This window comes from Ranitomeya imitator, chromosome 6, assembly GCF_032444005.1.
Source record: "Ranitomeya imitator isolate aRanImi1 chromosome 6, aRanImi1.pri, whole genome shotgun sequence".
Lineage (NCBI taxonomy): Eukaryota > Metazoa > Chordata > Amphibia > Anura > Dendrobatidae > Ranitomeya > Ranitomeya imitator.
The window spans coordinates 316,075,441-316,090,302 of NC_091287.1; the positions used below are offsets into that span (position 1 = coordinate 316,075,441).

General features: G+C 42.9%; 1 protein-coding gene across 1 annotated transcript in view; it reads right to left on the bottom strand.

Annotated features, from left to right (window-relative positions):
- Window positions 1-834: 834 nt before the first annotated feature.
- The window catches only part of SERPINB5 (serpin family B member 5), a 117,149-nt gene continuing 103,121 nt past the window's right edge, over window positions 835-14,862 (bottom strand). Inside the window, exons 5-7 of the mRNA XM_069730781.1 lie at window positions 7,986-8,128; window positions 6,028-6,195; window positions 835-1,390 (exon numbers count right to left, since the gene is read on the bottom strand). Coding sequence (XP_069586882.1) covers window positions 986-1,390; window positions 6,028-6,195; window positions 7,986-8,128 — 716 coding nt within the window. The 3' untranslated portion in view covers window positions 835-985. The remainder of the gene's footprint in view (window positions 1,391-6,027; window positions 6,196-7,985; window positions 8,129-14,862) is intronic.

Below are 14,862 nucleotides of genomic sequence, written 5' to 3' on the forward strand. Positions count from 1 at the left end.
CCACATGTTGCCGGCACCAGAGAATCTTCATAGCGCATGATATGAGGATTCACACATTGTGTCTATAGACATGTAGCATAAGATCCGACAACCCCTTTAAGGATGAGCCGCTACTCATGGGCCACTGCTGTGTGCTTGCCCCCCAGGGCAAAATTTGCCAGTCAGCCCCTGGGTGTGTCTGTGGGAGGAAGAAAAGATCTCTGGTGTTAGCAATGTCAGCCAGAAGCTGAGAAGGAGAGGACTATAATCTTAACAGGTGAGCCCGTCATGGTGTTTGTTGCCTGCTGGTAAATGAACTGTTTATTTTTTCTATTATACCTTTGTGCTCAGAAGAGTCTGTTTTGTTTTGTAACCATTCAAGATTCATGAAAGTAATAAAACTTCACATGTTTGGACCAGACTGCATTGCCTGTGTGAACACTTACAGCTGATAAAGAGCTTGAAATCCTTATAATATGTGCAATTTTCTTACTGTATATGATATATTTATTAACTTATTATTAATTTATTATCGATGCATGAAAGTATTGGCATGAATTATAATAATTCCACTCAGATACGACTTTTTTTGCATCACGTGCCTATGGAATTTTAATTAATTTGAATTTACTCAAATTCTATGCTCTTTCTTCAAAAAAATATTTGTGCGGCAAATTGTAAGTTCAACCTCTGGGTTTAACACTCATAAGAAGGTAATAATAATTTCTCAATAGTTTATTTTGCTTGTACTCTAATAGGTTGAATCACAAAAATTATGACTGAATGATAAAAAGATTTAAGCCGCGAACCTATGTATTTTTTAGTGATGGATGAAAGAAAAACAGGCACTTTCAATTTATTACTGTATTTGTTGTTTAATGAAGAACAGCACCAATGGTTACGTGAGCAAAATATCTATATGCATGCATAAATGAATATATGACCTGCAGGTTAGTAAGTGAAAATAAAAAATACTAAAAGGCACAATCTTGTATCATCGTATTGATTAAGATAAAACTGTAGGGCCTGTATACCGGCCATAAAGGAGATTACTCTGTGTTTTGTTGTGTTTTACAGTGAAAAGGAAAGGATGGTTAACATTAAATTCTGTTTTGGTCATTAGGACTCTCTCTCGTATCACATCCGCTGCTTCAGTGCCATCCTCTCCTATGTCTATGCAAGCTTCATAAATTGCTTCTGACACAGATAGACCCTTCTTCTCTGACAATCCAGAAAAATCAGCCACCTCTTCATTGAATGCATCATTCATGCCCAGGCTTTTCAGATTGTCCTTTAAGTTAAAACGGCTTAATATGTTGAATTTAGGCAAACTCAACTTTACTTTACTGTTGGCCATCATGCTTGGGTTAGTCCAGTTGATGTAATTCTCATAAGTCAGTTCCTTTTCCAACTAAAAGTAAAGAACGCAATATATCATACTTTGAGCCATGCATAAAAAAATTTGCTATTTATCTTCTTATTATTCTTTACAATTAGAGATACTGAAACTAAGACTGTAGTGAAGCAATTACTTTTGTTGAATCGATTTCACCCTTCAAATTAGTTTATTAAGTGCTAAGTGTCTTTTAAATTTACTTTAATAATGTGTATTTCCAATCCAACTTCCTCCTTTACCATTATATCTCATATTTGAATCACAATATTGCTTTGTCATACAGTGGGGCAAAAAAGTATTTAGTCAGTCAGCAATAGTGCAAGTTCCACCACTTAAAAAGATGAGAGGCATCTGTAATTTACATCATAGGTAGACCTCAACTATGGGAGACAAACTGAGAAAAAAAAATCCAGAAAATCACATTGTCTGTTTTTTTAACATTTTATTTGCATATTATGGTGGAAAATAAGTATTTGGTCAGAAACAAAATTTCATCTCAATACTTTGTAATATATCCTTTGTTGGCAATGACAGAGGTCAAACGTTTTCTGTAAGTCTTCACAAGGTTGCCACACACTGTTGTTGGTATGTTGGCCCATTCCTCCATGCAGATCTCCTCTAGAGCAGTGATGTTTTTGGCTTGGCTTGGCAACACGGACTTTCAACTCCCTCCAAAGGTTTTCTATAGGGTTGAGATCTGGAGACTGGCTAGGCCACTCCAGGACCTTGAAATGCTTCTTACGAAGCCACTCCTTCGTTGCCCTGGCGGTGTGCTTTGGATCATTGTCATGTTGAAAGACCCAGCCACGTTTCATCTTCAATGCCCTTGCTGATGGAAGGAGGTTTGCACTCAAAATCTCACGATACATGGCCCCATTCATTCTTTCATGTACCCGGATCAGTCGTCCTGGCCCCTTTGCAGAGAAACAGCCCCAAAGCATGATGTTTCCACCACCATGCTTTACAGTAGGTATGGTGTTTGATGGATGCAACTCAGTATTCTTTTTCCTCCAAACACGACAAGTTGTGTTTCTACCAAACAGTTCCAGTTTGGTTTCATCAGACCATAGGACATTCTCCCAAAACTCCTCTGGATCATCCAAATGCTCTCTAGCAAACTTCAGACGGGCCCGAACATGTACTGGCTTAAGCAGTGGGACACGTCTGGCACTGCAGGATCTGAGTCCATGGTGGCGTAGTGTGTTACTTATGGTAGGCCTTGTTACATTGGTCCCAGCTCTCTGCAGTTCATTCACTAGGTCCCCCCGCGTGGTTCTGGGATTTTTGCTCACCGTTCTTGTGATCATTCTGACCCCACGGGGTGGGATTTTGCGTGGAGCCCCAGATCGAGGGAGATTATCAGTGGTCTTGTATGTCTTCCATTTTCTAATTATTGCTCCCACTGTTGATTTCTTTACTCCAAGCTGGTTGGCTATTGCAGATTCAGTCTTCCCAGCCTGGTGCAGGGCTACAATTTTGTTTCTGGTGTCCTTTGACAGCTCTTTGGTCTTCACCATAGTGGAGTTTGGAGTCAGACTGTTTGAGGGTGTGCACAGGTGTCTTTTTATACTGATAACAAGTTTAAACAGGTGCCATTACTACAGGTAATGAGTGGAGGAAAGAGGAGACTCTTAAAGAAGAAGTTACAGGTCTGTGAGAGCCAGAAATCTTGATTGTTTGTTTCTGACCAAATACTTATTTTCCACCATATTATGCAAATAAAATGTTAAAAAAACAGACAATGTGATTTTCTGGATTTTTTTTTCTCAGTTTGTCTCCCATAGTTGAGGTCTACCTATGATGTAAATTACAGATGCCTCTCATCTTTTTAAGTGGTGGAACTTGCACTATTGCTGAGTGACTAAATACTTTTTTGCCCCACTGTATATAAAGGCAATGACATTTTTTATGAAGATATCATGACATGACAAATATGCAAGAGGAAGCATCCGATTGAAATTTCTATAAGGAGCCCAACTGCTGCCCCTATATAGCTAGATTCATCCTCATTGATTACATTTGGTGTATACAGTGGCAAAAATTGGAGGTTAAGTACTATTGGCCATGCGTATTACCTTACTGCAAACCTGGCAAACATATGTCTAGGATCTGATGTCTTATTCCAGAGAAATCTACATTTTTCTTATATCTAAATGAGCTGTTCAGGACTATGAGCAGGACACAGATCACCCTAAGAAACTGCTTCCGGAGCTTAATTTTAATAAAAGAGGGAGTTATCAGTGTGAGTCCTAGAACTAACGCAGTGCAGGAGAGCTGAACTTTTTCTCCTTGCAAATGCATTTGCTGCAGCTTTCACCACTCTGCTGTATTGTAACACTGGCTACCTGTGAGATGAAAGCTGAAGCTGGGAGGAACCTGCAGATGTGTAGGTTATAATTGAAACAGCTCTGCAGTGAGATCAGGAGAGCAGAGAGCTGCCATTACATATCACACCCCTTTTAATTTAAACTAAGCTCTGGAGGCAGATCCTCAAGGACATCATCTTCCACCGATTGATCTTGACAGCACATTTACATGTAAGAATTTTTGTTTTGTCTGGAATAAGACATTGGATCACAGATATCAGGGTATAATTTTATTCAGCTTCCTATGGCCTACATGCCCATACAGACGACTTAGGAGGGTTGTTCCTATGAACAAATTCCCTTCAATTGTGCTACCACCCTTTTCCACTACCTTATCCACCAGGAAAATAGCCAATAACCCCACTCTTACCTCAGCTGGTGGTATGAAGCCATAACTTGTTTAGGTAATCTGCATTTTTTTTACATCTAGAATAGTCAAAAATAGTGATAGATGTCTACCTTGAGGAGAAAAGTTCCATAACATTTTCTTAATGCCTCTTCCACTTATCATTTGCTCAGGGGTCTTTCTATAGATGGAGTGCAATCCTTGTTGGCATGATGTCCTCCGTTAGCTAAATTATCTATAAACAGCTGTGCATGTTGCAGAATGCTGTCATTGTAATACAATTGTCGGGGGTGTCACATCCCTACCAATCTGGTATTGATGACTCATCATAAGGCGGGCCATCAATATTAAAGTACTGAACAAGCCCTTTAATACTGCTATATATTTTTCATTGTTGAAACACTACAAAGAAAAGCAAGCCAAGGCTCGTCTGTCATAGAAATTCTGTTTGTGATACAGACAAGCCATACACAATTTCATTTGTTTGCATTACTGTAGCATTTTCAAAGGGCTTGATAAAAATCCTTTGCAATTGTCTAATCATTTTATGGATAGCAAATCAGTTGCGGACCCAAAAAAAGATAATTTTTTCACTTCCAAATGAGAGGCCATTACAGGATGAGTATGGAATTAAAATAAGGTATGAAGGAAGGAAAACAGGAGGCTGAACAACATGAAAGTATGGGAAGAGGGAATCAATATCACCATTACACACTGAACGGGAAACCACTGGGTAAATCTGACAGGGAGAAGGACTTGGGGATCCTAGTTAATGATAAACTTACCTGGAGCAGCCAGTGCCAGGCAGCAGCTGCCAAGGCAAACAGGATCATGGGGTGCATTAAAAGAGGTCTGGATACACATGATGAGAGCATTATACTGCCTCTGTACAAATCCCTAGTTAGACCGCACATGGAGTACTGTGTCCAGTTTTGGGCACCGGTGCTCAGGAAGGATATAATGGAACTAGAGAGAGTACAAAGGAGGGCAACAAAATTAATAAAGGGGATGGGAGAACTACAATACCCAGATAGATTAGCGAAATTAGGATTATTTAGTCTAGAAAAAAGACGACTGAGGGGCGATCTAATAACCATGTATAAGTATATAAGGGGACAATACAAATATCTCGCTGAGGATCTGTTTATACCAAGGAAGGTGACGGGCACAAGGGGGCATTCTTTGCGTCTGGAGGAGAGAAGGTTTTTCCACCAACATAGAAGAGGATTCTTTACTGTTAGGGCAGTGAGAATCTGGAATTGCTTGCCTGAGGAGGTGGTGATGGCGAACTCAGTCGAGGGGTTCAAGAGAGGCCTGGATGTCTTCCTGGAGCAGAACAATATTGTATCATACAATTATTAGGTTCTGTAGAAGGACGTAGATCTGGGTATTTATTATGATGGAATATAGGCTGAACTGGATGGACAAATGTCTTTTTTCGGCCTTACTAACTATGTTACTATGTTACTATGTAAAGTATGCTAGATATAAGAAAAATGCAGAGCGTGACAGAGAAAATCTGGTGGTGGTGCAGATATATATATATATAAAAAAAGGGAGTGGGATAGGGATTGGTTGAATGTGGGGTGAAAGGGTAAGACTGAGCTTGGAAAAGTAGGAAGGAAACTTTGCAATTTACATAATTGTAAAGTGACACCATTTGAATTTCCATAGAAAAGGGAAGGACTGAAGGACAGAAAGCTGAATAGAAAACATTTGAATAATTCATGTAGGTTAAGGTTGTGTGAGGATATAAGAGATGAAGTGGAATTTTTGAAATTACTGAACAATCTATTGACATTATACATGAAATCATGAGATATCTACTAAATATATTTTACTTTTAAAATAATAATATAGTGTATACTGAGAAGTCAATATATTTTTTTTACTTTACTGTTTTTCCTGTGATAATAATGTATCCTACATTAGTAGGTTACCTTTTCGAGTCCAGTAGAGTCATCTTCAATGCTTTTTGGCATTATAATGAGCATACTCATTAGCTTGCCTGCAAATGGGATATCCAGGATCATCAGATTCTGTTCATTCACTGTTCTAATGCCAAGTCGGGCCTCCAGCTGCATCATTTGAACTGGTTTAGTTTCAGTCTAAATAAAAAAAGTGACACGTTTGCTGATTCTTTTATGATTCTAATCAATGATTATTATTATTATTACACTTTATTTACTAACTGCAAACATAATACAGAGTACATTAGATTACCTTAGTGTGTATAGACCCGCTTGAAGCACATACCACGTCTAAATGGTTATATTTTACAAGGCTCCTGCTTCAACCAATGATCATACAATCTCCAATTAGACTAAAGCTGGCCATACACATCGCATAGAGGTCAGACAAATTTTCATTCAGGCAGACAGCTATGTCTACCAATTCCCCCATACATATGAGCACTCAGCGTGGCCACAACAGATGTACAGTATGAGGACCCAGTAATGCATGTCTTATAAAGAAAGCTGTTAGAAAAAACTACCTGGAATACAGTGACACCTACTGTTATCATCCTCAAAGGGCTTTTCTGGAACTGACAAAAATTAACCCTGCTGTTGTCTTCGGTCAAAAACGACCAACCTTGAACTTCAATATTCTTTAAAATATTCAAGATGCGGCTCTGAAACCCGTGGCCGACCGACCCATCCTCATTTAAGTCAATCAACCACAAGTTTCAGAACTGCATCTTGAACACCCCCAAAAATACAAAAGTTCAAAATAGGTCTCCCCAGACCGAAGACAAATACGAAGGCAGGGTTAAGCTAAGTGCAGGAAATAGCACTATAAAAGAGTAAATACTTGCACACTTCTCATGAGGTAATGTCCAGTTGGCAGATGGCGGCTTCTGTTCCTTTATGTTTTGGCTCTTTTTCTCCCTTCAAGAGGTTTCTGATTTCTTACTGGAGTGTTCTTTGTGGGCAAAGCACTTTTTTATGTGTATCTTCATAGCTGTCCTGCGTGAGAGCCTGGTAGCGGTTTTTCACTGGCATGGGTGCTGACTGCCTCATGCTTCTTTGGGTCACATGCTTCCATTTCTCTTCTTCTGCAGGTACATTGAAAGGTTCTTCTCTTCGAACATTCAGAATAGTTATTTCTACTCTGTCATTAGCTTCTGCAAGAACACTGAAAAGTTCTTCTTTTGCAACATTCAGAAGTGATTCGTCTGCTCTGTCAAGGAAATCCTCATGTTGTTTGATGAACGTCAATGTAGCTATTCTCTCCTGAAAACTTTGCACCTTTTCCTCTGACAGAGTTACAAGCTTGCATTTCTGACTCATGCTATTATTGTTATTACACCTACTACATATTGGGATAGGATCTTGGAGATGAGTTGGAAATGAGAGTACCCCTTTAAAGTCTATGGTTGTGACCTGCATAATCCATGGTCTACGACAATGTTCATAACCCTATTTGACACTATCATGGTGAGTCCGCAGTTGCAATATGACAGTATTAACAATTTAAAATGCAATGATGCATTTTGACACCCTGGACTTCAATAGCATGCCATTACTGTTGACATGTAGCCCTAGCCTAAAAAATACAAAATAAATGCTCTGACAGTCATGACTTCAGATAATGAAGCAAACTATTTGAAAGGGTGCAGATAGCAGCAGCTGCTGATGGGTTTTTGTTCATAGCATATTGCCTAGACTATATATAATTATATCCAATTCCCAGCTGAGAGCAGAGCTGGAAATGCACCTTGCCACTGAATGTAAAAATAGTTGTTTAATTCACTGCAAGCAAATAATGGTGTGAGGGACTGAAACGCAAAGTCAATTAGAAATTTGTGTAGCACTCAATCATACAATAAATGCATTTTATTTTAATAGAAAATAGAAAACCTATTAAAGCTTTAGAAAAATGAATACAATGTTCATACCTTGGTTACATGAAATTCACCTTCTTTTGTTTCGGATTCATTGAATTTATATAACCAGCATCCTTTGTAGTATGCAGCCCCCAACAATAGCATAGTAGTACTTTCATTCAACAGTCCCTCGGTCAACACATTTCCCCCATTGTCTGTAGAAATAGAACATAAAAACAAAGATAAAATTGAAGAGGTATTCTCAAGTTTCAAAGTAATCCTCCTGACCACAGGATAGGGGCAGGGATAGCGATCGGTGTGACCATGACCATGTCCGTGGAGGAGGGGGGCCTGTCAGGGTCAGCATTATTTTCAACTAGGGGTACGTACTTGAATGCAACTCCTATTGAATCTACTGCAGAGCAGAGAGCCTCTGGCTCCCAACTTTTCAGTTACTCTTACTGTACAGTTGAGAGCCTATCAGAGGCCTGCAGCTGCAGAGCAAGCAAGCATAATTACATGAAGCGGTACAATGCTGTGACATCATTGCATCCCATGCCATCTGCCATCATTATGTCAGTGTGAGGAACACTGGGGGAACAGACTGTTGTGGCACTTATAGATCAGGCATCTCAGCATGGTAAATGGGCCGTACATAGAAAAAATTTGAATATGAAGGGCCACATTATTTGTGGAAGAAAATAACAATTTCCATGATACCATTATTTTTCTATATGACTTTTTCATCATAATTTGTTTTTCATTTTAGCTATTTTTTATACTTTTTAATGCAATTTATCACTGGCACTTGCAAGCCGCTTTCTCTCTCTGGACATCCCACTGCCTCTGATGGCCCTCTAGAAATTGAGTGAGGGTCACATGATGCCTCTGTGGCAGAGGCGTAGCTAGGGTTTTGGTTCAGGGGGCGAAACTTCTGAGTGGGCCCTTAACCAGGTAACCTTGATTACAACTCGGTGACGTGCCCTAATATTGGAGGAGAACCTCAGCAGATGACCGTGCTGTTACTGAAGATAATCTACTATATAATTGCCTAAGAGTCACTTCCGTCTTTCTGTCTGTCCTTCTGACACGGTTATTCATTCACTGATTGGTCTCGCCAGCTGCCTGTCATGGCTGCCGCGACCAATCAGCGACGGGCACAGTCCAAAAGAAAATGGCTGCTCCTTACTCCCCACAGTCAGTGCCATACTCCCCTCCGGTCACCGCTAACACAGGGTTAATGCCGGCAGTAACGGACCGCGTTATGCCGCGGGTAACTCACTCCGTTACCGCCGCTATTAACCCTGTTTGTCCCCAACTTTTTACTATTGATGCTGCCGATGCGGCATCAATAGTAAAAAATGTAATGTTAAAAATAATAATAAAAAAAAAAAACTGCTATACTCACCCTCCGTAGTCGGTCGCGCCGGCTGCCATCTTCCGTTGCAAGTTCCGGTGGCAAAGATGGTATGGGAGAAGGACCTGCCATGACGTTACGGTCATGTGACTGCGATGTCATCACAGGCCCTGCGCGCCTGCGCGAGAAGGACCTGCCATGACGTCACGGTCATGTGACCGCGACATCATCACAGGCCCTGCGTGCCTGCGCTAGAAAGACCTGCCATGACGTCACCGTCATGTGACCGCGACATCATCACAGGTCCTGCGCTCATACCAACCCTGGGACCGGAAGCTGCCGTGGACTACAAGGGGCCCTCGAAAAGGTGAGTATGGGTTTATTTTTTATTTTTTAACCTGTGACAAACCTCGCTGGGCAATATACTACATAGCTGGGCAATATACTACGTGACTGGCCAATATACTATGTGGCTCTGTGCTGTATACTACTTCGCTGTGCAATATACTACATGGCTCTGTGCTGTATACTACGTCACTGGGCAATATACTACGTAACTGAGCAATATACTACGTGACTGGCCAATATACTACATGGCTGGGCAATATACTACGTGGCTCTGTGCTGTATACTACTTCGCTGTGCAATATACTACGTGGCTCTGTGCTGTAGACTACGTCACTGGACAATATACTACGTAACTAGGCAATATACTACGTGACTGGCCAATATACTACATGGCTGGGCAATATACTACGTGGCTCTGTGCTGTATACTACTTCGCTGTGCAATATACTACGTGGCTCTGTGCTGTATACTACGTCACTGGACAATATACTACGTAACTAGGCAATATACTACGTGACTGGCCAATATACTACATGGCTGGGCAATATACTATGTGGCTCTGTGCTGTATACTACGTCACTGTGCAATATACTACGTGGCTTTGTGCTGTATACTACATCACTGGGCAATATACTACGTCACTGGGCAATATACTATGTTACTGGGCAATATACTATGTTAGTGGGCAATATACTACGTGACTCTATGCTGTATACTACGTCACTGGGCAATATACTACGTCACTGGGCAATATACTATGTTACTGGGCAATATACTACGTGGCTCTGTGCTGTATACTACGTCACTGGCCAATATACTATGTGGCTGCGCAATAAACTATGTGGCTGCGCAATATACCACGTGACTGGGCAATATACTACGTGGCTGGGCAATATACTACATCACTAGGCAATATACTACGTGGCTGGGCAATATACTACGTAACTGGGCAATAGACTACGTGGCTGGGCAATATACTACGTGGTTGGGCAATATACTACGTGGCTGGGCAATATACTACGTGGCTGGGCAATATACTACGTGGCTCTGTGCTGTATACTACTTCGCTGTGCAATATACTACGTGGCTCTGTGCTGTATACTACGTCACTGGACAATATACTACGTAACTAGGCAATATACTACGTGACTGGCCAGTATACTACATGGCTGGGCAATATACTACGTGGCTCTGTGCTGTATACTACGTCACTGTGCAATATACTACGTCACTGGGCAATATACTATGTTACTGGGCAATATACTACGTGGCTCTGTGCTGTATACTACGCCACTGGCCAATATACTATGTGGCTGCGCAATAAACTATGTGGCTGCGCAATATACTACGTGACTGGGCAATATACTACGTGGCTGGGCAATATACTACATCACTAGGCAATATACTACGTGACTGGGCAATATACTGGGTGTCTGGGCAATATACTACGTCACTGGCCAATATACTATGTGGCTGCGCAATAAACTATGTGGCTGCGCAATATACTACGTGACTGGGCAATATACTACGTGGCTGGGCAATATACTACATCACTAGGCAATATACTACGTGGCTGGGCAATATACTACGTAACTGGGCAATATACTACGTGGCTGGGCAATATACTACGTGGTTGGGCAATATACTACGTGGCTGGGCAATATACTACGTGGCTGGGCAATATATTACGTGGCTGGGCAATATACTACGTGGGCTGTGCAATATACTACGCGGACATGCATATTCTAGAATACCCGATGCATTAGAATCGGGCCACCATCTAGTCTCTATATAAAGACCAATATGGATATTATCGCCATATGGTCAGTGGTAGATACCAGCCCTACAGAACATATAACAGATCACTGCACAGTTACAGATAATGTCTTACAGCTGACGATCTTTCTGATGGAATTGTTCATTTTTCCCATCTTTTCCATGTGGCCCAGACCGACATGACAACTTCTTCCAGCTACAACTCGTCTGCAGAGAATACAACAAAGACACATTTAACTTCTCATATTCCAGCCCCATCACCATCTATTCCCAACCTGCACAAACTCCTCATCCTGCTGATACCCCAATACTGAGCCGCTGCTGCCGTATGTGTCCCTATTACTGCACCTGATATCCCAATACTGAGCCGTTGCTGCCGTATGTGTCCCTATTACTGCACCTGATATCCTAATACTGAGCCGCTGCTGCCGTATGTGTCCCTATTACTGCCCCTGATACCCCAATACTTAGCCGCTGCTGCCGTATGTGTCCTTATTACTGCACCTGATACCCCGATACTGAGCCGCTGCTGCCGTATGTGTCCCTATTACTGCACCTGATACCCCAATACTGAGCCGCTGCTGCCGTATGTGTCCCTATTACTGCACCTGCTGTGTGGTGCTCTGTGCCTTCTAAATTCTAAAGCACCCCTCTATAATATAGTAATGCCAGGTGCACGTGCACTAGAAAACAGTGTCCATATTTTGCCCCCTAGAAAGTAATATTGCCCTGTGTGCCCCTTTGATAGCAACAGTAACCTGAGTTCCCCTATAACAATAAGTGCCCACTTTACATTTAATAATGTCCAGAGTCTCCTTCCCTCTTACAGCTCCCCTATGCACAGCATGATGCTCTCAAATACACAGTATAATGCCCCCTCACTGTATTGTACCACCCACACAGTATACTGACTCCTTAGTAGCCTTCAATCTGTTTGATGGCTCCAACAATGTATAATGATCCCCTCACTGTAATCTCCATACTGTATGATGGCCCCCTAGATAGCCTCCATATACAGTGGCATAATGCACCAAATAGTCCACAATATAGTATAATGCACTCCCCATAGGCAGACTCTATAGCATAAGGAAGCCCCCATAGTCAGACCCTGTAATAAGGCAGCACCCATAGTCAGGCCCTGTAATCAGGCAGCACCCCCATAGTCAGACCCTGTAATAAGGCAGCACCCCCATAGTCAGACCCTGTAATGAGGCAGCCCCCATAGGCAGACCCTGTAATAAGGCAGCGCCCCCCATAGACAGACCCTGTAATAAGGTGGCACACCGTGTAATAAGGCAGCACCCCATAGTCAGACCCTGTAATAAGGTAGCCCCCATAGTCAGACCCTGTAGTAAGGCAGCACCCCCATAGTCAGACCCTGTAATAAGGCAGCACCCCCACAGTCAGACCTTGTAATAAGGCAGCACCCCTATAGTCAGACCCTGTAATAAGGCAGCACCCCTATAGTCAGACCCTGTAATAAGGCAGCACCCTGATATTCAGACCCTGCAATGAGGCAGCCCCCATAGTCAGACCCTGTAATAGGGTAGCACCGCCATAGTCAGACCCTGTAATAAGGCAGCACCCCTATAGTCAGATCCTGTAATAAGGCAGCCCCAAGGTCAGACCCTGTAATAAGGCAGCCCCCATAGTCAGACCCTGTAATAAGGCGGCCCCCATAGTCAGATCCTGTAATAAGGCAATCCCCCCATAGTCAGATCCTGTAATAAGGCAGCCCCCCCATAAGCAGACCCTGTAATAAGGCAGCACCCGCATAGTCAGACCCTGCAATGAGGCAGCACCCCTATAGTCAGACCCTGTAATAAGGCAGCCCCCATAGTCAGACCATGTAATAAGGCAGCACCCCCATAGTCTGACCCTGTAATAAGGCAGCACTCCTATAGTCAGACCCTGTAATAAGGCAGCCCCCATAGTCAGACCCTGTAATAAGGCAGCACCCCCATAGTCTGACCCTGTAATAAGGCAGCACCCCTATAGTCAGACCCTGTAATAAGGCATCACCCCCATAGTCAGACCCTGTAATAAGGCAGCACCCCCATAGTCAGACCATGTAATAAGGCAGCACCCCTATAGTCAGATCCTGTAATAAGGCAGCACCCCTATAGTCAGACCCTGTAATAAGGCAGCACCCCCATATTCAGACCCTGTAATAAGGCAGCACCCTCATAGTCAGACCCTGTAATGAGGCAGCACCCCTATAGTCAGACCCTGTAATAAGGCAGCCCCATAGTCAGACCCTGTAATAAGGCAGCCCCCATAGTTAGACCCAGTAATAAGGCGGCCCCCATAGTCAGATCCTGTAATAAGGCAGCCCCCATAGTCATATCCTGTAATAAGGCAGCCCCCCCATAAGCAGACCCTGTAATAAGGCAGCACCTGCATAGTCAGACCCTGCAATGAGGCAGCACCCCTATAGTAAGACCCTGTAATAAGGCAGCCCCCATAGTCAGACCCTGTAATAAGGCAGCACCCCCATAGTCTGACCCTGTAATAAGACAGCACTCCTATAGTCAGACCCTGTAATAAGGCAGCCCCCATAGTCAGACCCTGTAATAAGGCAGCACCCCCATAGTCTGACCCTGTAATAAGGCAGCACCCCTATAGTCAGACCCTGTAATAAGGCAGCACTCCCATAGTCAGACCCTGTAATAAGGCAGCACCCCCATAGTCAGACCCTGTAATAAGGCAGCACCCCCATAGTCAGACCCTGTAATAAGGCAGCCCCCATAGTCAGACGCTGTAATAAGGCAGCCCCCTGTTGTGAATTCTGTTGTCTAGCTCCCTCCTGTGGTCGTGAATGGTACTTCGGCGAGTTCTGTCTATGGGCTCCCTCTGGTGGCTATGAGTGAAGCTGCGGCTTCTGAGGTTCCTTACACAGGTGACGTGGTTTATCCTTTGGTTGGCTGCTCTATTTAACTCCTCTCAGATCGTTACTCCATGCCAGCTGTCAATGTTTTTGCATTTGTTCAGTTCGCTCCTGGATCTCTATGGTGACCTGCCTTCTCCTGCAGAAGCTAAGTTCCTGATAGTCATTATTTGTTCACTGTTTTCTTGTCCAGTTGGTTATCATGATTTTGTCTTGCTAGCTGGAAGCTCTGGGATGCAGAGTGGTCCCTCCGCACTGTGAGTCGGTGCGGAGGTCTTTTTTGCACACTCTGCGTGGTCTTTTGTAGGTTTTTGTGCTGATCGCAAAGTTACCTTTCCTATCCTCTGTCTATTTAGTAAGTCTGGCCTCCCTTTGCTGTAACTTGTTTCATTTCTGCGTTTATGACTTTCATCTTTACTCACAGTCAATATATGTGGGGGGCTTCCTTTACCTTTGGGGAATTTCTCTGAGGCAAGGTAGGCTTTATTTTCTATCTCTAGGGCTAGATAGTTCTTAGGCTGTGACGAGGCGCCTAGGTCTGGTCAGGAGCGCTCCACGGCTATTTCTAGTGTGTGTGATAG